This window comes from Bolinopsis microptera, chromosome 8 (genome assembly GCF_026151205.1).
Source record: "Bolinopsis microptera isolate Bmic1 chromosome 8, MBARI_Bmic_1.0, whole genome shotgun sequence".
NCBI classification, from domain to species: domain Eukaryota; kingdom Metazoa; phylum Ctenophora; class Tentaculata; order Lobata; family Bolinopsidae; genus Bolinopsis; species Bolinopsis microptera.
The window spans coordinates 891,442-916,175 of NC_087079.1; the positions used below are offsets into that span (position 1 = coordinate 891,442).

General features: G+C 40.9%; 2 protein-coding genes across 2 annotated transcripts; one reads left to right on the forward strand and one right to left on the reverse strand.

Annotated features, from left to right (window-relative positions):
- Positions 1-1,016: 1,016 nt before the first annotated feature.
- LOC134819270 (uncharacterized) lies at positions 1,017-3,258 on the forward strand. The gene is made up of 2 exons (XM_063829104.1): positions 1,017-1,152; positions 1,356-3,258. Exons 1-2 carry the CDS (start codon positions 1,035-1,037, stop codon positions 2,945-2,947), a joined length of 1,710 nt encoding a protein of 569 aa, XP_063685174.1. The 5' UTR covers positions 1,017-1,034; the 3' UTR covers positions 2,948-3,258.
- Positions 3,179-18,957, reverse strand: LOC134819838 (uncharacterized). The gene is made up of 5 exons (XM_063829988.1): positions 18,876-18,957; positions 18,298-18,465; positions 6,006-6,088; positions 3,495-3,600; positions 3,179-3,190 (listed from the first exon to the last, which is right to left on the reverse strand). Exons 2-5 carry the CDS (start codon positions 18,430-18,432, stop codon positions 3,179-3,181), a joined length of 336 nt encoding a protein of 111 aa, XP_063686058.1. The 5' UTR covers positions 18,433-18,465; positions 18,876-18,957.
- Positions 18,958-24,734: the final 5,777 nt, after the last annotated feature.

A 24,734-nucleotide genomic window follows, 5' to 3' on the forward strand; every position in this document is an offset into this window, starting at 1 on the left:
ATTAAAGCTAATCATATCATGATTAACAATGGGGTCGAGCCAATTAGTTGTGAGGCTGAGAATATATCTTCTCTTATTTCAAAGTACATTTCGTGTACATGTACTTGTACTCGTCGTGTAATTACTATCACGCGAGACTCTAGTTGCTAATAAGGGTTCACATTTCTTGAAGGTTTGACTGCGTTATAACTGGTAGTTTGATAACTGTTTTCATTGCTAATTTCTGTATGTTTTGATGTCGTTTCTCCATTTGAGGAGTCCGTTGATATTTGCAATTTATTCAGAATATTGTGACTTACGTTCTAACGTAATCGTTTGTCGTTATGAGTTATAAATTTCATTAGTAAGTAGAAAATAGTAAAATAAGTTCCACTTCTAACCAGTGTTCTACTGTTAGTGAATGTAACATATTTTATACTTTACAGACAGGGATCGTCTACACATGTAGTGATATTTAGTGATATTTATAGGTTTTGTTTACTTTCTGAGTACAGGGACCACATCTCACACACGCACACTTACGCCTCACATTCAACACACTAACCCTTTACCTCAATCAAACCATATTTGGCTCCCACGTTTCGTACTTCTCATTGGTCAGTACCATTCCCACCATTTTCACTCCACACTAAATACATTCCTACACACTTCACATCATGCACTTGTTCACCGTTGTAGCATTCCATGCTTATGAATCATGTGTAGTATATTTTGTCTTGTAGTAGTTTTAGGACTGTACGGTATTTACTATAAAAGTTTGTCGTCGTATAAACTAATTTTGTTATGAATTTTGTATCGCATTTTTGGATAAAGTTGATTAATTAAAATAAATTAAAGAATTAATGTACACAAATTTCGCCTCAGATATATGTTTTTTACGTTTTGAATTTGTAACACTTGTTTTTAGATCTAATCATGAATACGATGTAGTTACATTGAAAGGTCGAGTAAACTCCTTTTCCCTAATAAGAGCATTTTTACTTGTCGCAGTAACCGGGATAAATATAATTTTACACAGAATACGTTAGTGAACGATGGAGCCGGTAAAGAAGATACTGATACGACTAAAGGGTTCAATAGAGAAGGAAGAAGCGACTAGACTCTGTACACAACTACTGGCTCTTATCAATAAAGAAGATAATCTGCTGAAAGGTACAAATACTATAATATTCGCAATTTAAACTCTTTAACTTTCTGAATTCGTCTTTACTAGCGTACTTGTTATTTTATATTCTTGATAAAATCAGGATCATATTAAATTTGGTTTGCTTTTTTGCCCCTACATTTCACCCTGGCCCGGGCCCCTGTTACAAGATAATGGTCCTAACTTTAAATTAATGTTTTAATTATTTCAGAAACGGTAAGCTGGCTGGTTTCTTCTGATGGAGGTTCAGAAGCTTTCCATCAGATTTGCAGACAGGCGGTGGAATCGGATGCTCTACAACTGATAGCTCGCACACTCTCCTCCTTAGCTGTAACAGAAAGTTGTTCTACACAGGAAACATACTTGAAACTAATTCTCAGCTCCAGAATCATGGAAAGACTGGTCCTCTTTTTGGACACATTTCCGCAAAATACTCCCAACCTCTGCTCATTGAGCGATTCTTTGACACACGCTGTAACCCCTTTTGAGCTCGCGCAGGCCGGCACGAGAGGTATACAACGTGTAGCAAGCGATTCGAAGTCGGATCCCTGCAATGTGATTAGAAATGCAATAACTTACTTTATATTACTACAGAATGATGTGGGACCTTCTACTTTACCCAAGAAAGATAGAATAGTGCTGCTTCATTTAATGGAGGCTTTCTTGAAAAGTGATATGCTGTTCCGGAGAGTAGGGGATGGTCCTTTCTATGCTGAATTCTGTTTGACTGCTTTCGAATTGGTCATTGAAGAAGATTCAAAATCCGATGAACTCAAAGATCTGTTTTCAAGTCCTGAAAATAGGCTCGTCTCCAATTTGATATCGTTCGGTCATAAATATCCGTTCTCTTTTTATTTGGTGTCAAGGGTGATCGCTAGAATTCTTGATGATTTTGAAAATACCTCACAGCTTCTAGAGCAGGCTAATTTCTTCTCTGCCAAGTGCATAAACCGTCTTGCTTTCGCAAATCATGTAGACGAATGTGGCCGCCGAGGTCTTTCATGTGCAGATATGGAAGGCCGAAATTTGGTTTTAATGATGAACATAAAGATCCTCCGTGATACGATTCGTGCCGACCGTCTGGGCCAGCTTGAAGCTATGGAAAAAGAGTACAATATTATCCCTTCCTTCGCACATGTGTTAAAACAGACTGGAGATCACTTACTGGCTTCTACTATTGTCACTACTGGTCTTCAGGCAATGATTAAACAGCACGAATTGAACTTTCTTACGCAAGAAAAGTTGGAAGAGATAATGCCTATCGTCTGGAAGAAGATGAAGTTATCCAAGCACATGGAGAAAGTATCTTTGGAGTTCACCTACAGTGTCATGCTTCTACTCCTTAAGTCTTGTTGTTCTCTGGACCTCTCAGTGCTCGAGTGCGTCCTTGTGAACGAGGTGATTGAACCAGCTTTCCGTTTGAACCCTGTGGATACAACACTCCTCAAACTGCTTTGGATGATTGCCAAGTTTCCTAACTGTAAGCGGGTCTTCAAGAAACTTTGCCAGCTATCTTGCGACAAGTCAGTCGAATATACTGCTCCAGGAAAAACTGAACTCGCCAAGATCTTCAAATTTATTTCTGACATTATCACTAAGTCCCTTGAAAGAGAACCCCCTCACAAGCTGGACTATCTACAAAACGTGACCAAGTGTATGGTGGAGATAGCTAGATCTAGTTCACTTGATGAGGAGATGTACGTTCTTGAAGACATGGTCTCCCCAGCAATGTGGCTACTGAAGAAACAGAGTAACGAGAAGATTGTGGCAAATGTAAAGGAGTTCATTAGTATTTTACATTAACCTTTTAACTAGTTTTATTCCATTTTTTGGGAAGTGATTTACTATTCCGTTTGTTGATTTCATCTTGATTTAGCTGACAAGGAAAATGTTTGTTTTTTTATTCGTCGTAGCTTTAAAAAATGTAAGTGTCTATTTAAACCATTATTAAAGATTCATTAAACTATTAAACATTTAAAAGTCAAGTGTTTTAATCGGAGTGAGCAATGTCTGCCTCGTTAATTCACTTTCTCTTCAATAAACTATCTGATATAATGTTTTATGTAACGGAAACAAAGTACGCTCTTGTTTAGTTGAGATTTCGCTAGATTGTCAAAACTTGTCATATCACTGCGGTATCCAGTTGAAACCCGTAATTCGGGTTAAGTTTAAGTTCCAAATCAGTTAAAATTGTGATTGAACAGTACAAAATCATACGAAAATAACTGAATAACACACAGGTCACCGAGTGCCCGATTGAAATAACATATTAATAAGAAGGATAATGGATATAACAGGCAACTAATATTATATATATATAAATTAACAAAAGTGGTTGCCATAGTATTACCTGGATAGAACAGGTTACTCCTAGAGTTCCAGAAACGTCCTCAGTATGGAGCATCAGCCTCAAAACATCTTCCTCCCAATGGTCCACTCGAGATGCGGGGTCTGTCCTGAATTTTCACTGTTAGTAGGGGAGAGAGGGGGGAGGGAGGGAGGGAGGGAGGGAGGGAGGGAGGGAGGGAGGGAGGGAGGGAGGGAGGGAGGGAGGGAGGGAGGGAGGGAGGGAGGGAGGGAGGGAGGGAGGGAGGGAGGGAGGGAGGGAGGGAGGGAGGGAGGGAGGGAGGGAGGGAGGGAGGGAGGGAGGGAGGGAGGGAGGGAGGGAGGGAGGGAGGGAGGGAGGGAGGCGTGTTAGACCCTGATATGTCATCATTTAACTATTTAATTTTTTACCGGATTCTTTGCGCTGTTAAATAACCCGAATGAGTAGATAACTAAACTGCATTTTGACCTGGTATCGTGATTGTTGGGCTGATATTTGATATCATCAACTATGAGATATGGAGCTGATATGAGATCATTGTTAAAATTCCTATGACAGCACCTGACCTCCCTAAGAAACGTACTACACGTTTAATTTGGCGGAGGCTGATATGCGTAACTACAACTTGCACCCAGTGCTCCAGTGGTTTGGTAGTTACTATGTTACATTCCTACACGGTCCTATACAGTATAGAGGGTAGATTAAAAAGAGTGGTTTCGAGACACCTGGGGCCGTTTATACTGCTATTTTGAGACCATCGACGACCAGAATTTTGAATTTTTCTTAATTTTTGTCAGTCTCAGACCATCTTTTCATCTGTCGGTTTTTCAGCTGTTATTTGTGGTTTTCTTCTTGTGATGTTATATATAACACAATACTCTCTAGCTCCAGGCCAGGATGGTACACACAAACAACTTCACAGAGCTCGGGATACACACTAACAACTTCACAGAGCTCGGGATACACACGAGCACTGAACTACACCTCTGGATCTCCTTCAACATTCTCGTAGCCCTCTCCTCCCTGGTAGGAGACACTATAATCCTAGTGGGGATCACCAGATACAAGGCCATCAAGCTGCACAAAGCCGTGGTCGTAGTGATTATCCACCTAGCAGTCAGTGATCTCCTTCTCACCACGTTCGAGACTGTCCCCCAAATAATATCCCTGTCAGCACAGGACTGGGTGCTGGGAGAGGTGTTCTGTCTGCTGAACCCCAACATTAACATAGTGTGCATCACTGCCACTGCAGGTCTAACCTGTGTTCTGACCACTAACAAGCTGCTGATAGTGGTCCACCCTCTGAGAGCTGGCTCCTGGACAGAGAGGCGGGTTCACATGGTGTGTGCTGTGTTCTGGGTCCTGGGTCTCCTTCAACCAGGTCAGCTCCTCCACGTCTTCTTCTGCAGCTCTGAGGATCTCTACTTCAACTATCTGGACTACACATGCAGTTACAGGCAGACACCTGCTCCTGCTTGGTTGGAATGGTCTGCTGCTGTCTTCACGTTCGGAGGCCTCCTCCTGGCTATGCTAGTGCTGGTGACCACGTCCACTCTACTCCTCCTAAAAGCAAGGAAGCTAGCCCTGGAGAGAGGGAAGTGTCTCCGGTGGCAGGGTGTGCTGACAGTCGTCTCCACAACTGTGGTGTACCTGGTGTCCAACCTGCCCTGGTTTGTAGTGACCTTGTCCAGTCTAGCAGTGACTCCTAGTACCTCCACCTGGAGAACTGTTCTCTTCATCTCCAACCTCAACATCATGGCTAACTTCTACGTGTATAGTCTCACTGTAAGCAGCTTCAGGGAGTTCATCTGCACTTCAGCCCGGCAGTTAGCAGAGAGGGTAGGAGTGCTGACTGCTCCTGCTACAGCAGCTGAGGTGAGACGGCGTGGAGGAGGGGGGAGGGGTTCTTGGGGAGGGGCCCCGGGGAGGGGTTCAGCTGTTAGATCTGTTGAGCGAGGGAGTCAGGTTCTGGAGGAGTCCATCTAAGAAGTTCATCAAACAACACTGTCCAGCACGTGTGCTACCGTATTAGGAGGGGCGGTGCAGTTAGCCTTGATTTTGAGACTGTAATTGATTGGCAAGTACAAAGAAGAAACTATACTATGGGTGAACTTTTGAGAGGGCACTCAGAAACAATTACAGTGCGGAAATTGTTGCCGCACATACATTTTCTGGTTCCAATTAAGTATTTTTGGAATAATTTTCGAATATTGATAACCAAATTATGAGTTTCAAGAATTTAATGATTTTTTAAGTGTGAGCGGTTAACTGGAATCTGGATGATTAACATGATTAACAATTATTCGCAACGTGTCAAGTCTTTTTAAGTTCAATAATCATTATTCAACTGGAAAATGTAGTAAGTAGTGCACGAAATGCTGAAAATATAAACTATATCTGACATCACCATGAGTGAGTGGGAATAATTGGGATCTCGTGGGAATAATTGGGATATCGATCATAACGAAATAAAATATTAAAAACGCTAAACGATGCCTTATACATTACTGACAACGTTATTTTGTAAGTAATTACCTTGAAGTGTAGACCCATATAGTGAGACTGTCTATCAGGAGGAAGATGAGACCGTAGTATCTGCTGTAGCTCACATCTAGAATCTGAAATAGTTACCATAGTTTAATAGTTACCAACAACAACAAGTACAACAACAATGGCGAACCTAGCAAGCTAGGATCGAGGGGCCGATCTCCTTTTCTTTTTGCGGTGCGGCCACGGTCCTTTCGGTACAGATTTCCCTGCAGCATAGTCGGGACGCAACCCCAGGCATATGAACTCGTGTTATTTTCGCAGCTCTAATGAGAGCCACTACCATTCACACCATGGTTTGGTGAGTGACGGCTGCCCATCTATTTTGAAATCTTGGCCCAACTGGGATTCGAACTCGCAACGTCAGGGGCCAGCAGACAAACAGATTAACCAACTAAGCCACTGAGCCACTAATAGTTACCAAAGTTACCAAAGTTACCTTGATTAGTAGTATCTACTGTAGCTCACATCTAGTTTTTGAAATAGTTACCATATTTGAAGAATTAATTCAGAATTTCCAAAAGCGCAGCTTTCTGGACTCATATTAAAGGCTGATGAAATCGATGTCCTTTCCGATGTCCTCCAAACTTTTTCCATCAACAACGTCCTTGTGGTGAGCCGATATAATAGAAAGGCTATTGAACCTGTTGAACCTGATTCTGATATTAAGTCTAAATTTTTTGATTCCTTTAAAAGTAATATTGATTGTAGAGTTTTAACTAATAATGCCATTTCTGAAAATTCTGATATATTTGGTATATTGAGTAAATGTGCCGTCCAGGTGGTTGGTAAAGTGCCCCCGGGGAAGCCTCATCAGTACAGCGACGATCCAACTGTCGTTAAACTTTCAGCAGAGAGAAAGTCCCTTCAGCAAGAATGTAGTCTCACAGGGATAAGCGACAGGAGTGACCTCAGAAAAAGAATCAACCATCTCAAACGTACCATCAAAAAGAGGTTGAAATCCATCAACGAGGCCACTGCTAACGCCCTAGTAGATGTCATCAACACCACCGACAGCTGCAGAAGCATGTTTGAAGCGAATAGAACTTTGGCCCAGTGTAGGATGAAGAAAGACGGAGTGACTGTCCACGATGCAGACGGGAATACCTTAGGTTCTGACTCATTAAAAGCAGAAGCTATTAAAGAATACTTTAATAATGAGTTCAATGACAAAGATGAACCCCACCTCCCAGCATTCATAGACCCTCCTGGAAGCCTCCTCTGTCCCATAACACCTGAAGAAGTTGGCCGTGCTGTTATGAAGCTGAAATCCGGTAGAGCGTGTGGCCCTGACGGTATACCTAATGAGCTAATGAAAGCTGCTGGATATCCCCTCCACTGTGAGTTGGCTAGGATCTATAATCTCTCCTTTGAGACCAACACATACATCCCAGCTATTGGAGAAGGTATCCTGACACCCCTTCAGAAGCCAGGAAAACCCCGAGGTCCGATAAAGTCTATCCGGCCCCTCACATTGCTAAATGGAACTAGAAAAGTCCTATCCCTCGTAGCCTTGAACAGAATCAATTACCACGTTGATATGTACACTGGACCTTGGCAGGCGGCATACAAGCAGGGTCGCAGTTGTGCTGACCTGGTATGGTCTCAGAGAATGTTGACATCAGTGGTTACCAGGCGCGAGTTTGAGTATAGTAAAATCAACATTGACATGACCGCTGCGTTTAATACTATCCGCAGACAGACCATCATCAACCTCCTCATTGATGCAGGATGCTCTAGAGACGACATTCGCCTAGTTCAGTACCTCCTCTCAAATACAAAGCTCAAGGTGACGGTCAACAGATCTGAGTCTGGTAAATTTGTGATCAATATTGGCGCTTACCAGGGAGACAGTCTGGCAGGTAAAGTGTTTACATTGACCCTTGCCGGTGCCCTGAATCACATCAGAGCCGTGATCAGTGTCACAATTCCTAGACCGAACCCCCCAGTCTCTGATAGAGGCCTCCCGTTAGAGTCCGCCTATGCTGACGATGCTGAGCTTCTGAGTGAAGATGGTCAGAGCCTGGTGAAGATACTAGAGATTGCCAGTGATATACTAAAGGATTGGAGTCTCTTTGTTAACGAATCAAAGACGGTGTTTACAAGAGTGTATTTGGCAGATACAGATGCTTTAGATGCCCATGGCAATAAAATTAGAGGAGATGAAGAGTGGCGAGAGTCAGTGCTATTAGGATCAAAGCTCTGTTCAGAAAGAGATATTGTCAACAGACGCAACAAAGCCAATGTTGCCTTCTACACCTACAAGAAAGTCTGGTTGAATAGTTCAGTTCAGATCAGTGAGAGTAGAAAGCTGAAGCTGTACGAAGCTCTTGTCACTTCAGTGTTGTTGTATAACTGTAGCAGCTGGGCTGCTCCTGAAACCGTAATGGCATCTGTCGACGTTCTTCAAAGGAAGCATCTGAGACAGATAATCAACACCTATTGGCCTACGGTTATCAGCAACGAGAATTTATATAAGAGATGTAATGTCAGACCCCTTACTGAAAGGATCAAGAAAGCAAGATGGAAGATGCTTGGGCACGTTCTCAGAAGCGGTGATGACACTCCCGCCTTCTTATCTTTCAGATTTGCATGTTTAGGTTGTTTTGACTACAAAGGAAGGAGGGGCAGACCTCGTTCAAATTTATTTGATTTATTATTAAAAGACATTATGACAAAACAAATTATTGTGATTGTAAATAAAAGATTTAGTTTAAGTAATTTCAACGATTTAGTGTACAAAGCTCATGATAGACGCCTTTGGAGAAGTTATGGGTGAGTCGAGACTACTCGGCCACTCGATTTTATGATTTAATTTATATTATCTTGTGTTTGCTGTACATAGTTGATTAATAATTAATAAATTGAACCTGTTGACTGACAAGTTGGACCCCTGTATCACGTCGTATACAACGTATAACAAGTTGGACCCCAGCCAAGTTTCAATCCTACTGATTAGCGACTTCCCAGTGACGTGAGCCCTTGGCGTTTACCAAATACGCGGTTATCTGTAAACATTCTACATTTTATGCTATTTCTTCATAGAATATTCAAGAAATTTCCACAATTCTTTCGTTTCACAATTTATTATGAGCTATTGAAAACAGTCCGACCTCGAGCCCAAATTTCAGCAAAATTGATGCACGGCGGGTTTTAAAAGTAGTGAAAGTTAGTTTTAACTTAGTTTTAAGTTTAGATAGTTTAGCAAGTTAATTTAAAGTTATTTTTAAGTTAATTGTTAGTTATTTTAAGTTATTTTAAGTTATTTTAAGTTATTTTTCAGTTATTTTTCAGTTAGTTTTTAGTTAGTTTTTAGTTAGTTTTTAGTTAGTTTTAGTAAGTTTTAGTTAATTTTTAGTTAGCTTTTAGTTAGTTTTAAAAGAGAAAAATAATGAACAGACGGATGGCCTATTTTTCAATCTTACCAAGTAAAACAAATTCTGTAAAACTAAAGTAAAAGTAAAATACAGCGAATAAAACTATCACAAATGGGAAACAGGCGATTTTAAGTAAATCAAGCTTCTTTTTCTTTTTTAAATTTTGTTATTTCATTATTTTTTTTTTAAGAAAAAAAAGATACCGTAGTAATCAAGTTAGTGTTTCTAAAAACTAAAATATAAAGTTTTTTTATTGAAACGAATAAGAAAACGAATAAGAAACCTAGATTTTTCATAAATTCCTCAGCTGTCGTATAATTGAAATGCTTTGTGCAGGCAATTTTATCAAATAATCTTTTTGCAAAATTTTTACAGTTATCTCTAAATAGTTTGTAGTTTAAATCTTTTTCGTTTTTTACCAATTCTATCATTTCTAAAATAGTATAATTGGACTCATCTTCAATCAAAAGATTCACTGGAGAACTGCGTGGACGCGTAGAAAATTCACAAACCGGACCGTTAATCGGAGGACCGATGCCGATTTTGATGCAGTCTCTTTCTTTTTCTAGTGTCAGGAAAATTCCGATGTTTGTTTAGAACTAAAAATGCGTGATAATCAATAGATGTATACTGCTTCCCAACTTTTTCTTTTATGATAGATGGAGATTTACTGTAAGGTGCCTCAAGCGGGGATTTGCAAACTGCGATATGGGTAACTGACGGGGTAATTGCATCCTGGTCCATATTTTCTAGAATCATGTCAGTTATATTATGAACAGAACTGAAATTTAGATATATATATTTTTCTGTTTCCGGATAGTTTCCTTCGTTGTACTCGTAGCCAGTCTGTAGAATGGCTTGGTTGACCGATCTCTGGTGGCCATGGTGTCTGTCTCCCTTATTGTAGTAATCGTATCCACCAGGGTGAGTAGATAGGGTGTCCCTTCCCACAGGGTGATGGTGTCTCATGGTGCCGATGGCACCATGAGACGAGGAACTCAAATAAAAGTTTCCAACTACATTGCAAATTATAACGATTAATAAATAACAGACCATACATGAGCATTGCACTTCCTACGCGAGGTTTTATAGCAGCGCTAGGTGGAGTATCATGTTACTAAATTATGCCATATTTGGGAGACCCTGGATGGGGGTACACGGATCCAATCCGAACTAATGTCTTTACTCTAGATGTGTAGCATATTATTCAACATTATGCATAATTATCATGAGGTTGGATTTTGGGCTGTATGAAGGATTAGTATGAATAATGAGATCAGAGATGTTCTAAGTGGTTCCACCTCGTCTCCGATAACAATGCTCTCAGAATTTAAGAGGGCTTATATCTGAAGAAACTCAAGAACTGTTATAAAACTAAATAAAATGAACCTATAAGCTCTAGAAAGGCACCTTCATCTTCACCTTCATACCAGAGGTCTTTCAAAGAAATCCAGTTAACAGCTCCTAGACAATTTTAGAATGCTGGAGACCAGATTAACAGAACTTATACTTGAGTAGAAATAGGACAACTATGCAATGGTAGCTATGGTGGCTATTGTAACCATGATTTAATATATGTCTGATATCTATATATTATATATGGGATATATTGTTTTTTTTTTTTTTTTTTAGAGAGGCTGGGCCTGGTTGGCCCACGAGAGGATAGCATATGAATGCTTTGCCTACCTCTGGGGTATGGCAGTCCTGTGGGAGGATGCCAGTGGAATCAAGATGTGTAATCAAGGATGATGGTAAGTGTTGTGGGGTGTGTCATAGATAAACGCTTAAGTGGTGGTTGAGTGTGGAAGAGAGAGGCGAAATAAGACGGCGTTAAAGTAGTCGCTATGTTACACCTGTCTGGTCCAACTCCTCTGGCACCACTAAGCGTTTAGTGTGGTTTGTAAAGTTGACAATGGTGGAGATGTGTTGGTTGTCGAATATGTCATTGACAGAGAGGTAGTAGTCCCGGAAATATTGACCTCTTATTTGGGCAATAGCCGGGCACTGTCCGAGAAAGTGTGAGACAGTCTCCTCTTCGTCGCCGCATTTAGGACAAGCACTTGTGTCTGATTTGCGAATGGTGTGTAGGTGTTTGTTGAGGCCACAATGTCCCGTGATGAGGTGCACTGCAGTTCTATAATTTTGTCTGTTGTTACTGAGTGTAGTGTTGAGATTTTTGATGATGTTGATGTTTTTATGTCCAAGTGTCAGTTTAGTGTGTCTGGGACCATCAGTAATCCATGATTCTTGATTAAGTTTTGTGACTTTGTCGTTGATCAGGCGTTTGATGTAAGATTGTGGAATTGGGCAATTCAAAGTGGATTCACTGGTTGTACCATTTTTGGCCAGCTCGTCTGCTTTTTCATTACCCCACAATCCAATGTGTGCAGCTATCCATCTGATCTCTAAGGTGTTAGTGGATCCGAGTGTATTGAGGGTGTCGTAACAGGATATATTGTTTATAAACAATATAAACAATATAAAACTGACCTTGATAAGAGGACTGATGTCAGGAGGGGGGGGGGGGGGGGGGGGTATTGCTTAACTATAGCAACTATGGTAACTATGGTGACTATGGTAACTATAGTAACTATAGCAACTATGGTAACTATGGTAACTATGGTAACTATAGTAACTAATCTAACTATGGTAACTATGGTAACTATAGTAACTATAGTAACTATAGTAACTATAGTAACTATGGTAACTATAGTAACTAATCTAACTATGGTAACTATGGTAAGTATGGTAACTATGGTAACTATGGTAACTATGGTAACTTTGGTAACTATAGTAACTATGGTAAGTATGTTAAGTATGGTAACTGTTAACTATAGTAACTATGGTAAGTATGTTAAGTATGGTAACTGTTAACTATAGTAACTATGGTAACTATGGTAACTATGGTAGCTATGGTAACTATGGTAACTATGGTAACTATGGTAACTATAGTAACTATAGTAACTATGGTAACTATGGTAACTGTGGTAACTATAGTAACTATAGTAACTATAGTAACTATAGTAACTATGGTAACTATGGTAACTGTGGTAACTATAGTAACTATGGTAACTATGGTAACTATAGTAACTATAGTAATTATAGTAACTATATTAACTATAGTAACTATAGCAACTATGGTAACTATGGTAACTATGGTAACTATAGTAACTAATCTAACTATGGTAACTATGGTAACTATAGTAACTATAGTAACTATGGTAACTATGGTAACTTTGGTAACTATAGTAACTATGGTAAGTACAGGGTGGCCCAAAAGTGACTACCCACACGCAACCTCTTAATAACTCACGTAATTCGTCTCCAAATTGCACCAAAATTTCAGAGATTATAGATATGGGTCAAACTTAGATTTCCTAAAAGTTTCGTAAGCCACGCCCAATTACAGTGGGCGTGGCGTGACACTCCCTCTTTTTCACTATTGTCTTCATAAAATGAAAACGCTTCAAGCTAAGAACTCCAAATTTTTTGCACACATTTGGCTTGATAATTTAAAACCTTTCCCAAAGTTTCAAGTTCATTGTTCAAAATTTGGCTGAGCTATGACCATTTCAAAATTCATCGGAAACGTGATCCGAGCACTCAGTCAGTGATCTCTGCACTCAATCAGTGATCTCGTCACCCAATCTGATCAAGAGTAAGGCGTTAGCTGTATTAATGAGGTTCATTAGGCTTTACCAAACATACTGAGGATATGACGACCTGATCATGATTAATTGGATACTGATAATGACTTAGCTAGACAGGAAAACAGTAAACACCAAATTCTTCGTAAAAGTAAGGTCCTAGGATTCCACGAGAACTGATGGCGCACCAGATCGTGACCTTTTCAGGAAAATCAGGAATCACGGTCTAAAAGTTGGTGTTTCTTTGTGATCCGATAGGCCCGGTTAGAAAGATCTCGCTTTAGGATTCGTTGAAGGGATGTTCTGCTGAGGTCTAAGGCAGGAGCTCGTTTTCGGGTGCCAATTTTAGGTGTATCCATCACGTCACAAACAACCATGGTGATGTTTTCTTCGGTCCTCGCAGTTCGTCTTCTGCCGACTCTTCGCCGATCGTTTGCAGAAAAAGTTAACTTGATCTTGTAATGCATATCAAAGCAGCTTTTCCGGCAAGGAGATGGTCGGTTGAATTTCATTTGAAATTGTCGTTTAAGCTGAGGACAGAACTCCCCATTCTCTTTCTTCAGGTAGACAAACAATCGTTGTTCCGCAGTATAGGGAGGATAGTGAACCATTTTCGATGATTCAATGGATAGTTCATTCCTTTTTATCGATTGTAAGGAACGAACCTGTGACTAGCAGGGCTAAGCCCTGCAACCAATCAAGCGGTGCATGTGAGCCAAACAGGCCATTAACCAAGTGCAGAGATCACTGACTGAGTGCTCGGATCACGTTTCCGATGAATTTTGAAATGGTCATAACTCAGCCAAATTTTGAACAATGAACTTGAAACTTTGGGAAAGGTTTTAAATTATCAAGCCAAATGTGTGCAAAAAATTTGGAGTTCTTAGCTTAAAGCGTTCTCATTTTATGAAGACAATAGTGAAAAAGAGGGAGTGTCACGCCACGCCCACTGTAATTGGGCGTGGCTTACGAAACTTTCAGGAAATCTAAGTTTGACCCATATCTATAATCTCTGAAATTTTGGTGCAATTTGAAGACGAATTACGTGAGTTATTAAGAGGTTGCGTGTGGGTAGTCACTTTTGGGCCACCCTGTATGTTAAGTATGGTAACTGTTAACTATAGTAACTATGGTAAGTATGTTAAGTATGGTAACTGTTAACTATAGTAACTATGGTAACTATGGTAACTCTGCCGTTTTCTGACAAAAGTGCTTAAGTAACACAAGGTTCATTTTGTGCAAATTGACTTTAAAAATTTCAATTCTGTAATTGCTCTGGGCTAGCTGCTGTCAAATTTAAACTGCACCCACTATGTTTCTAAGGTACTTTGTCGACTTTTGAGACTTCTGACAAGGTTTCATCATCCTAACTTCTCGGAAAGTGCCTCAAAACTACAAATTATAGTTCGAATTTCTTAGAAAAGTGCTTAAGTACAGTCACATCGGCAAATACTACATGTTCTGATGAAAATGACCCGTTCAAACCATTGGTCATCGAAAGTAAAACGAAAAATTAGCCTAAAACTGTTGTGATGAAACATTGGTTGTAAATAGGGGACACGCTGAAATAGAAAATTTGAAATTTCGTTTTCTGAGAAAAGTGCTTAAGTACAGCCACATCGGCAAAAGCTCCATGTTCTGATGAAAATGACCCGTTCAAACCATTGGTCATCGAAAGTAAAGCGAAAAATTAGCCTTAAACTGTTGTGATGAAACATTGGTTGTGAAAGGGGACACGCTGAAATATAAAATTTGAAAATTTCGTTTTCTGACAAAAGTGCTTAAGTACAGCCACATTAGTGGGAACTTTATCTGCGATCATTCTGACCTAAAATTTTACGACAAATTGATTGGTGTTTGTTTAAGAAAACGAAAACACTCCTTTCTCCCCAGTGGATTAAAAAATAGTCGGAATTCTACCAGCATTTCAACGAAGAGTTGAATGGTGAAAGTACGGGATAATAATAAATAAGTTTCTTTCTTTAGAAATTAAATTAAGAACTCAGATGAGGCTTTCTTCATAAAGACCAAGGATTTGCGAATTATTCATATCGTAACGCGAGGCAAAGAAAAACAAGCGTATAAAAATGTAACATAATTGTAAGTAATACTGTACATAAATAACTGGTAAATAATACAAGAAATAGATGATTTTTAGTCAAACACTCGATTAAGATCTGTTATATCTGTACTATCAGGCAAGTTCATCCAGAATACCCTACTACTCGGGGCCATAAGCCTGCACAGTTTACGTATAATATCTTGTTTTTTGGGAGTAGCTATCCCCCGGGGCTCTTCCTGGGCGAAAGCTATTTTGCAACCTATGGAAATGAGTCTCTCGTCTTTTTGTCTGAGAAATGGAGTGGAATGAAAGGAAACCTCGTCATTATTTGTTTTCCATTCCATTTCTACAGACCCACGCTGGAAAACTACAACTTTAACATCTTTTAAGAGAGGTCTCTTAGTTTTACAACGATTGCTTGTTCTGTAGGACCTTGGCCACGATTCAAAGTCTATGCAGTTCATGCTTATCGCAGTACCCACCTGTTCAACTGCCTGAACAAAGTCCTTATAAGTCTCTTATAATCATGAAGTTGACCTGATTGTTTATATGGACAACTCCACTTTATGGTGGAATGAGTCTGCACTCATAAAGGTGTGCCATGGTTCTAAATATTTGACCGTTATCTTGTCCAGGTCAACATCTGGGCTGTTGATAATTGAACATAGGGCAGTAAATAAAGTCAAACACTTGTTTTGAGCAGAACAATTGTCTGCCCAAAAAATGATCTCCCTGCTACCACCAATCTTGCCTGCGGCAAAATGTTTTATTGCCCTTATCCAAGTCGAGGACACATTCTCATCTTTCCTTCCTGCGATTGACTCATTCCAAAGAATCGCTAAAGCAAAGGAGCTCCGTCTGACCCCAGCCTTGCGAAGGTCTCGTTAAATGTGACAAGGCGTCTTGTAAAAATCGCCTCCTTGTACTCCGGCATGTGTGGTAGTAAAAGAACTTTCTCCATATCAACAGAGAAGGAGCAGTGAGGCAAATCGCTTCTATCTCTTTGGTAATGTTCCCTTGCCTGTCGATAATCCCGCCAGTCTCAACTTATAAGAGAATACAAAATTTTAAAGCAAATTATGACGTATATTTTGAAACGTTCTGCAATCTGCATTGACAAATCGGCAATTTTGACGGCGAAGCTAGCGTTTCTGAAGTTTATGACCATCACCAATCGATCCGCCGTGAAAATTTAGATTTGTTAGTACCGATTATATAGTTTCAGTTGGCAGAATCAACATTTAATTAAACGTATAATGGCACTTAAGCACTTTTGTGAGAAAACGAGCCCGTTTTCACAAAAGTGCTTAAGTGACATAAATTGTTTTTTCCCAGGCCAAAAGACCCACAATCACCAAATTGCCGTCACTAGGCCAGTTTTTGACGTAGAAAACAATGCCACCATTTTCAGTTCCCAAAATGGCACCATTTTTGAAATAAACGGCACCCGTTTTCCAAAATGTTACTTAAGCACTTTTCTCAGAAAAATGACCATTTTTTGCATTTTAGGGGGTTCCAAAAAGGGGGTTTTGGGGGGTCGGCGAATGTATCCAATGGTCCTCAGGGATAGTTCTTGACCCAAAAACAAAAGTTAGACCAAAAAACCCGAAATTTCCAAAATGTTACTTAAGCACTTTTGTCAGAAAACGGCAGAACTATGGTAGCTATGGTAACTATGGTAACTATGGTAACTATGGTAACTATAGTAACTATAGTAACTATGGTAACTATGGTAACTGTGGTAACTATAGTAACTATAGTAACTATAGTAACTATAGTAACTATGGTAACTATGGTAACTGTGGTAACTATAGTAACTATGGTAACTATGGTAACTATAGTAACTATAGTAATTATAGTAACTATATTAACTATAGTAACTAAAGTAACTATAGTAACTATATTAACTATAGTAACTATAGTAACTATGGTAACTATAGTAACTAATCTAACTATGGTAACTATGGTAGCTATGGTAACTATGGTAACTATGGTAACTATGGTAACTATGGTAACTATGGTAACTATGGTAACTATAGCTATGATAACTATGGTAACTATGGTAACTATAGTAACTAATCTAACTATGGTAACTATGGTAGCTATGGTAACTATGGTAACTATGGTAACTATGGTAACTATGGTAACTATGGTAACTATAGTAACTAATCTAACTATGGTAACTATGGTAGCTATGGTAACTATGGTAACTATGGTAACTATAGTAACTATAGTAACTATAGTAACTATGGTAACTATGGTAACTGTGGTAACTATAGTAACTATGGTAACTATGGTAACTATAGTAACTATAGTAATTATAGTAACTATATTAACTATAGTAACTAAAGTAACTATAGTAACTATATTAACTATAGTAACTATAGTAACTATGGTAACTATAGTAACTAATCTAACTATGGTAACTATGGTAGCTATGGTAACTATGGTAACTATGGTAGCTATGGTAACTATAGTAACTATGGTAACTATAGTAACTAATCTAACTATGGTAACTATGGTAACTATGGTAACTATGGTAACTATGGTAACTATGGTAACTATGGTAACTATGGTAACTATGGTAACTATGGTAACTATGGTAACTATGGTAACTATAGCTATGATAACTATGGTAACTATGGTAACTATGGTAACTATGGTAACTATGGTAACTATGGTAACTATGGTAACTATAGTAACTATGGTAACTATGGTAACTATGGTAACTATAGTAACTATAGTAACTATGGTAACTATAGTAACTATAGTAACTATGATAACTATGGTAACTATGGTAACTATGGTAACTATGGTAACTATAGTAACTATAGTAACTATAGTAACTATGGTAACTATGGTAACTATGGTAACTATGGTAACTATGGTAACTATGGTAACTATGGTAACTATGGTAACTATGGTAACTATAGCTATGATAACTATGGTAACTATGGTAACTATGGTAACTATGGTAACTATGGTAACTATGGTAACTATGGTAACTATGGTAACTATGGTAACTATGGTAACTATAGTAACTATAGTAACTATGGTAACTATGGTAACTATGGTAACTATGGTAACTATGGTAACTATGGTAACTATGGTAACTATGGTAACTATAGTAACTATGGTAACTATAGTAACTATGGTAACTATGGTAACTAAGATATAAACAATATAAAACTGACCTTGTTAAGAGGACTGATGTCAGGAGGGGGTAGTATTGTAGATATACCTTTACCACTGAGAGCTGAAAGAAGTCTAACTGAGCTGTCCTCTCCCAGCACCACGACACGTGGGGTCTTCTTAGTGTTACAGTGCATTACTGGACTGATCTTACTGACTGGTACACGTGTCTGTGTGGAGTATTGTATTGGAACATTTATTAACTTAAATTAATTAATCGAATTACAGATTCAATAACAGATTCTTAATTTAATGAATAGTAGGCAGGCAGGACAGAATTCATCACTGTTTCTTGAAAAATCATATCAGCACCATAATATTAACATAATATAATATGTATGAAAAACAATACTGCACAATTTTACTTTTTTGTTAACTGCAAGTTGCAACATATTAATTGCAACTTGTCTCTACTATAATATTAATTATTATTGTAGGGACTCATGGCAATACTTCATCTGGAACATTCGGACGGAAGTTAGAACATACAAATTAAATGAGCAGCTAACCTGACAGAAGATGTTACTATGGTAACTATGGTAACTATGTTAACTATGTTAACTATGGTAACTATGGTAACCTGAGAGAAGAAGTGAGCGAGGAAGTTGATGGACCAGACACTCAGATCACGTGATGTTCCACAGTACAAGTAATTGTCACGTGTTAATCCCACCCACTGGATACCATGCTCGCACACCTGCAACCTGATATGAAGGAGTACACACTGTTACCATGGCTAGCAGGGTAGTTGCTACGGTAACAAGGGTAGTTGCTACGGTAACAAGAGTGGTTACCAGGGTTATCGTCATGGTAACATACCGACCACCAAGTTATAATTATAATATAAAATATAACAATAGTTTTAATAAATTGAAAAACGTTTAATTTAAGCAGTACGCTCCACTGACAATACACCATTCAAATAATTATTGCAAATGTGATAAATTAACGTATTATATGGCTAGTCTAAAAACCTTTTATATAGGTTGGCTAAGAACCCTTTAGTTTAATAATAGTTAAGACCCTATATGACGCTGTATAATTATTATATATAATGAGATATAGGTTGCATGGTCAGTATACCCACCAGCCAGTCCTTGTCATGAGTGATTATACTAGCCACTATTGCTTAACTAAATGATGTAATAATGCCGAATTTAACATTAACTATAATTATATGTTTATAATAAGGTACGGGTTGCAGTGTTGAGGGGGGGGGGGGGGGGGCTGCGTGCCGGGCAGGTTATGGCTTGCCCACTGTACTGAGCCCCCCCCCCCCCCTGTGACCTTTAAGTCTTTTCAAAATTATATCCTGTACACATCATAAAACATATTACTGACTAACTTTATGTTATGGTGTAATGTAATGTTAACTTGATTAATCTGCGCCTTGTATAAAAATAATATTTTCTCCTCTGCTCCTTTATTTTCTCTTTTGATCCAATGGAATGGTTAGATAGATTGGTATATTATAATATATAAATATGTTATTCTGTTGTTATGTCGTGTAAGTCTGTGAAGTAGTAGCAAGAAGGTATAGTATACATTTTAATTTGTTCTCTTGATTATTTATTAATGATTTTATGTAGGGTCGGCACCAATGTAATTATGGTTTTTACCACCGTGTTTTGGTTCAGCCGAAATAAATTTTACTATGATGTTTACATAATGTTCTCCAGCTGCAGTCTGGTAGTGTTGAGTCTCATGAATATTTTTCTAGCTCTCTTTTTCCATGTTTTTGCCTCACAGGAGATATTGTGGACTTTTCTAAATATTACTGTAATACATTGATGTAAAGTTTATTTGAATTTTGAAATAAAAATTATTATCTCCTTATATAAAGCTCTTTAGTGATTAAGGTACTTACCGGACCAAATGGTATAGGTGGAATCTACCTATACCACCTGGTGGACCATTACTCCAAATAAAACATTAGCTTGGTTATGTGATGCCCTTTTTATTTCAAAGAACAACGGATGTTTACTAAATACTATTGTATGCCTAAAATAAGAAGAGTTCTATTCTGTGATAGTAATTAGTCTCCCAGTTAAAACCGCAGATTAACGTGAATGTACTGCTCAGCATGTGTACAACTTAGCACGTTTGTTATTTCTCAAGAAAGACTGCACAACTCGTGATCACATCTGGCCTGCTAATCAGATCATTCATTCAGGATTAGGGGATCACTTCTATAGGAGATTTGCACACTCTTCTTCACACGAACTTTTATATTGAGCACCTGCTAGCAGCGTTCTCTTAGCACTCCCCCTTCCCCACTTTGTCAACACAATACTACTACAATAGAGTGATCACCTTGTTATACAGCCTCCCCTTGGATTAAACAGAATTAACAGCGGTCTCATCCCGGGAATCAGGACGTCTGCTCCCTCTAGGGTAACAGCGGTCTCATCCCGGGAATCAGGACGTCTGCTCCCTCTAGGGTAACAGCGGTCTCCTCCCGGGAATCAGGATGTCTGCTCCCTCTAGGGTAACAGCGGTCTCATCCCGGGAATCAGGACGTCTGCTCCCTCTAGGGTAACAGCGGTCTCATCCCGGGAATCAGTACGTCTGCTCCCTCTAGGGTAACAGCGGTCTCATCCCAGGAATCAGGACGTCTGCTCCCTCTAGGGTAACAGCGGTCTCATCCCGGGAATCAGGACGTCTGCTCCCTCTAGGGTAACAGCGGTCTCCTCCCGGGAATCAGGATGTCTGCTCCCTCTAGGGTAACAGCGGTCTCATCCCGGGAATCAGGACGTCTGCTCCCTCTAGGGTAACAGCGGTCTCATCCCGGGAATCAGTACGTCTGCTCCCTCTAGGGTAACAGCGGTCTCATCCCAGGAATCGGGACGTCTGCTCCCTCTAGGGTAACAGCGGTCTCATCCCGGGAATCAGGACGTCTGCTCCCTCTAGGGTAACAGCGGTCTCATCCCAGGAATCGGGACGTCTGCTCCCTCTAGGGTAACAGCGGTCTCATCCCGGGAATCAGGACGTCTGCTCCCTCTAGGGTAACAGCGGTCTCATCCCAGGAATCGGGACGTCTGCTCCCTCTAGGGTAACAGCGGTCTCATCCCGGGAATCGGGACGTCTGCTCCCTCTAGGATAACAGCGGTCTCATCCCGGGAATCAGGACGTCTGCTCCCTCTAGGGTAACAGCGGTCTCCTCCCGGGAATCAGGACGTCTGCTCCCTCTAGGGTAACAGCGGTCTCCTCCCGGGAATCAGGACGTCTGCTCCCTCTAGGGTAACAGCGGTCTCATCCCGGGAATCAGGACGTCTGCTCCCTCTAGGGTAACAGCGGTCTCCTCCCGGGAATCAGGACGTCTGCTCCCTCTAGGGTAAGAGCGGTCTCCTCCCGGGAATCAGGACGTCTGCTCCCTCTAGGGTAAGAGCGGTCTCCTCCCGGGAATCAGGACGTCTGCTCCCTCTAGGGTAAGAGCGGTCTCCTCCCGGGAATCAGGACGTCTGCTCCCTCTAGGGTAAGAGCAGTCTCATCCCGGGAATCAGGACGTCTGCTCCCTCTAGGATAACAGCGGTCTCATCCCGGGAATCAGGACGTCTGCTCCCTCTAGGGTAACAGCGGTCTCCTCCCGGGAATCAGGACGTCTGCTCCCTCTAGGGTAACAGCGGTCTCATCCCGGGAATCAGGACGTCTGCTCCCTCTAGAGTAACAGCGGTCTCCTCCCGGGAATCAGGACGTCTGCTCCCTCTAGGGTAACAGCGGTCTCATCCCGGGAATCAGTACGTCTGCTCCCTCTAGGGTAACTGCGGTCTCATCCCGGGAATCAGTACGTCTGCTCCCTCTAGGGTAACAGCGGTCTCATCCCGGGAATCAGGACGTCTGCTCCCTCTAGGGTAACAGCGGTCTCATCCCAGGAATCGGGACGTCTGCTCCCTCTAGGGTAACAGCGGTCTCATCCCGGGAATCAGGACGTCTGCTCCCTCTAGGGTAACAGCGGTCTCATCCCGGGAATCAGGACGTCTGCTCCCTCTAGGGTAACAGCGGTCTCATCCCGGGAATCAGTACGTCTGCTTCCTCTAGGGTAACAGCGGTCTCATCCCGGGAATCAGGACGTCTGCTCCCTCTAGGGTAACAGCGGTCTCATCCCGGGAATCAGTACGTCTGCTCCCTCTAGGATAACAGCGGTCTCATCCCGGGAATCAGGACGTCTGCTCCCTCTAGGGTAACAGCGGTCTCATCCCGGGAATCAGGACGTCTGCTCCCTCTAGGGTAACAGCGGTCTCCTCCCGGGAATCAGGACGTCTGCTCCCTCTAGGGTAACAGCGGTCTCATCCCGGGAATCAGGACGTCTGCTCCCTCTAGGGGGTATTGTTTACTTGGAGTCTTACTCTTTTGTGCATACCTTGAATATGTCTTGATAAATGTGCTGTTTGACACTTCTTTATTGTATGCTGTTTGGAAACGTTGGAATAGGGGTCTGCGGTTTCAGGTAAACAGCCGGGGGAAAAAACCCCCCCCCCCCCCCGGTACCCCATCGGGAATGGAAAACCTCCCGTTTAGCCCCACCGAAACTACTTAGATTTTTGGGGGCTGTGATTATTACAGCGCTATTTTGCCCAACTTGTCGCGTGATTGCTCCAATGAAAGGCTGAGAGCTAAGAATATGTAAAGTGTGTGGACAAATAACGCAAAGACAGCGTTAAAATATGAAAAATCTGCTGGCTTCTAACAGTGTATTGACCATTTACAATCACCCAAGCTTCTCCTCTTAAATCCTGAACACTGATGCTTCAATCGTGGCAAAGGCGCAGTGTTTGTCTCACAATATGCTGAATGGGGAATGACGCCCCATTGAGTCATCTCCCGGACCCTGTCACCGGCCGAAGGAATACGCTCAAGTGACAAAGAGTCCCTGTCCATAGTGTGGTCCATAAAGCGCCTTACATAATTTACTTGTATATGAGACAGTTTACCTTGGTGACAGATCATCGGCGCTGGTTCGTATATTTGGCATAGAGCCAATTCCCATAGAAGACTGCCGTAGGTAACTAGGTGGGCTTTATACCTTATAATAACCATAATGACAATTCAATATCGAAATACCAAGAATCATGCTAACGCTGATATGTTATCCAGGCGGCCAAATCGGTAACACACCTCTGTGAGGGAGAGAGAACGAGTTTGTGATATGTCGCACTGAATACTATGAGCGAGACTTTACTCATGCTGATTAGTGGCGAACGACACTCGAAAGACCCGATTCTGAGCAAGTTTGGATACACCCTGAATGTTTGGCCGAAGAAATCTAAATGTACGGGATCTCAAAGCTTCTGGACTAGAAGAGACGAGTAGAGCCATGAACTTGGGTGTTTAACTTGGGGAGCCCGTGTCGTATTCCCGCAAACTGAGAACACTGTAATGGATATTCTGCACGCCACTCACAATTGGAGTAAACAGTATGAAAGACTAGGCCAGATCTTAACGGTTACTTACTGGCCCACTCTTTTACACACAAATCGTAGGATACAGCTCGACGTGTGAGACATGCGCCAAGTAAATGTTAAGAACATGACTAAATCGTTGACCCACCCTGGGCTAAACCATGCACTTTCCAAAGAGTACACGCGACTTGCGGCCCATCCTGGCACAATGTGGCGAATAATTATAAACCTTACAGCAATGGCCTGAAGTGTTCAAATTGAACACAATACAACATCTAGTTGCTACATACGTGCTTTAGATCCATATTCTCTCGTACAGGTACCCCAATCTTGTCTGGTAACATTACACCACATTCGTGTCGGATGAAACTGAGGATATCTGAATCCTGTGGTATAACACCACGAAGTTCCGAACGTATTCTCCAAATCAAACGGATTCTGCGAAACGACCATGTTTTCCGTCGGTTAAAATCCGCCCTGAAAAAGATTCTGTAACCAGTAAGACGTGTGCAAAATCTGAACGATTTCTGCTAACTTACCGCAACACACCCATTCGTCCTACAGGTCAAACACCAGCTGTGATAGCGTTCAACAGAACTCTGCGATCTAAACAACAACCAAATCAAACCAACCCTCGATGAGGGAGCAGAATTGCTATCTGAGAATATGCAAGTTGCCATTAACGAATACCCCAGAACTCGAGATTCCGGGAAAATCAGCTCCCATTTTTTCGCCAAATGGACGACAAAAGCCACTGTAGCAAGCTAGATAAGCAAAAGACCGGTGATAATTCGAACAATTACGTGGTCCAACACGAGACAGGATGTAAAGAAACACTCTGACGCAATAAAACCACGATAGGGCCACGTTTTAAGGAATGGAACGAAAGCATCACTAGTCCGCAAAAAACGCAATTAACCAAGAGATACTCCTCTGACATTACGTTCCCGAAGCTGCATGAAAACAAGAGACGGAGAATGAATGCACTAAACCTAGATTCCCGAACGGCAACAACTGAGGCGTGGCGAAACCCGCGTTCC

Excerpts from the sequence above, each read along its gene's own strand:
- LOC134819270 (XM_063829104.1), top strand. The coding sequence starts at position 1,035 with ATGGAGCCGGTAAAGAAGATACTGATACGACTAAAGGGTTCAATAGAG. Across the intron at positions 1,153-1,355 it reads AGAAGATAATCTGCTGAAAG|AAACGGTAAGCTGGCTGGTT; the intron begins GTACAAATACTA and ends TAATTATTTCAG.
- LOC134819838 (XM_063829988.1), bottom strand. The coding sequence starts at position 18,432 with ATGCACTGTAACACTAAGAAGACCCCACGTGTCGTGGTGCTGGGAGAG. Across the intron at positions 6,089-18,297 it reads ACATCAGTCCTCTTAACAAG|ATTCTAGATGTGAGCTACAG; the intron begins GTCAGTTTTATA and ends TAACTATTTCAG. Across the intron at positions 3,601-6,005 it reads ATATGGGTCTACACTTCAAG|GACAGACCCCGCATCTCGAG; the intron begins GTAATTACTTAC and ends GTGAAAATTCAG.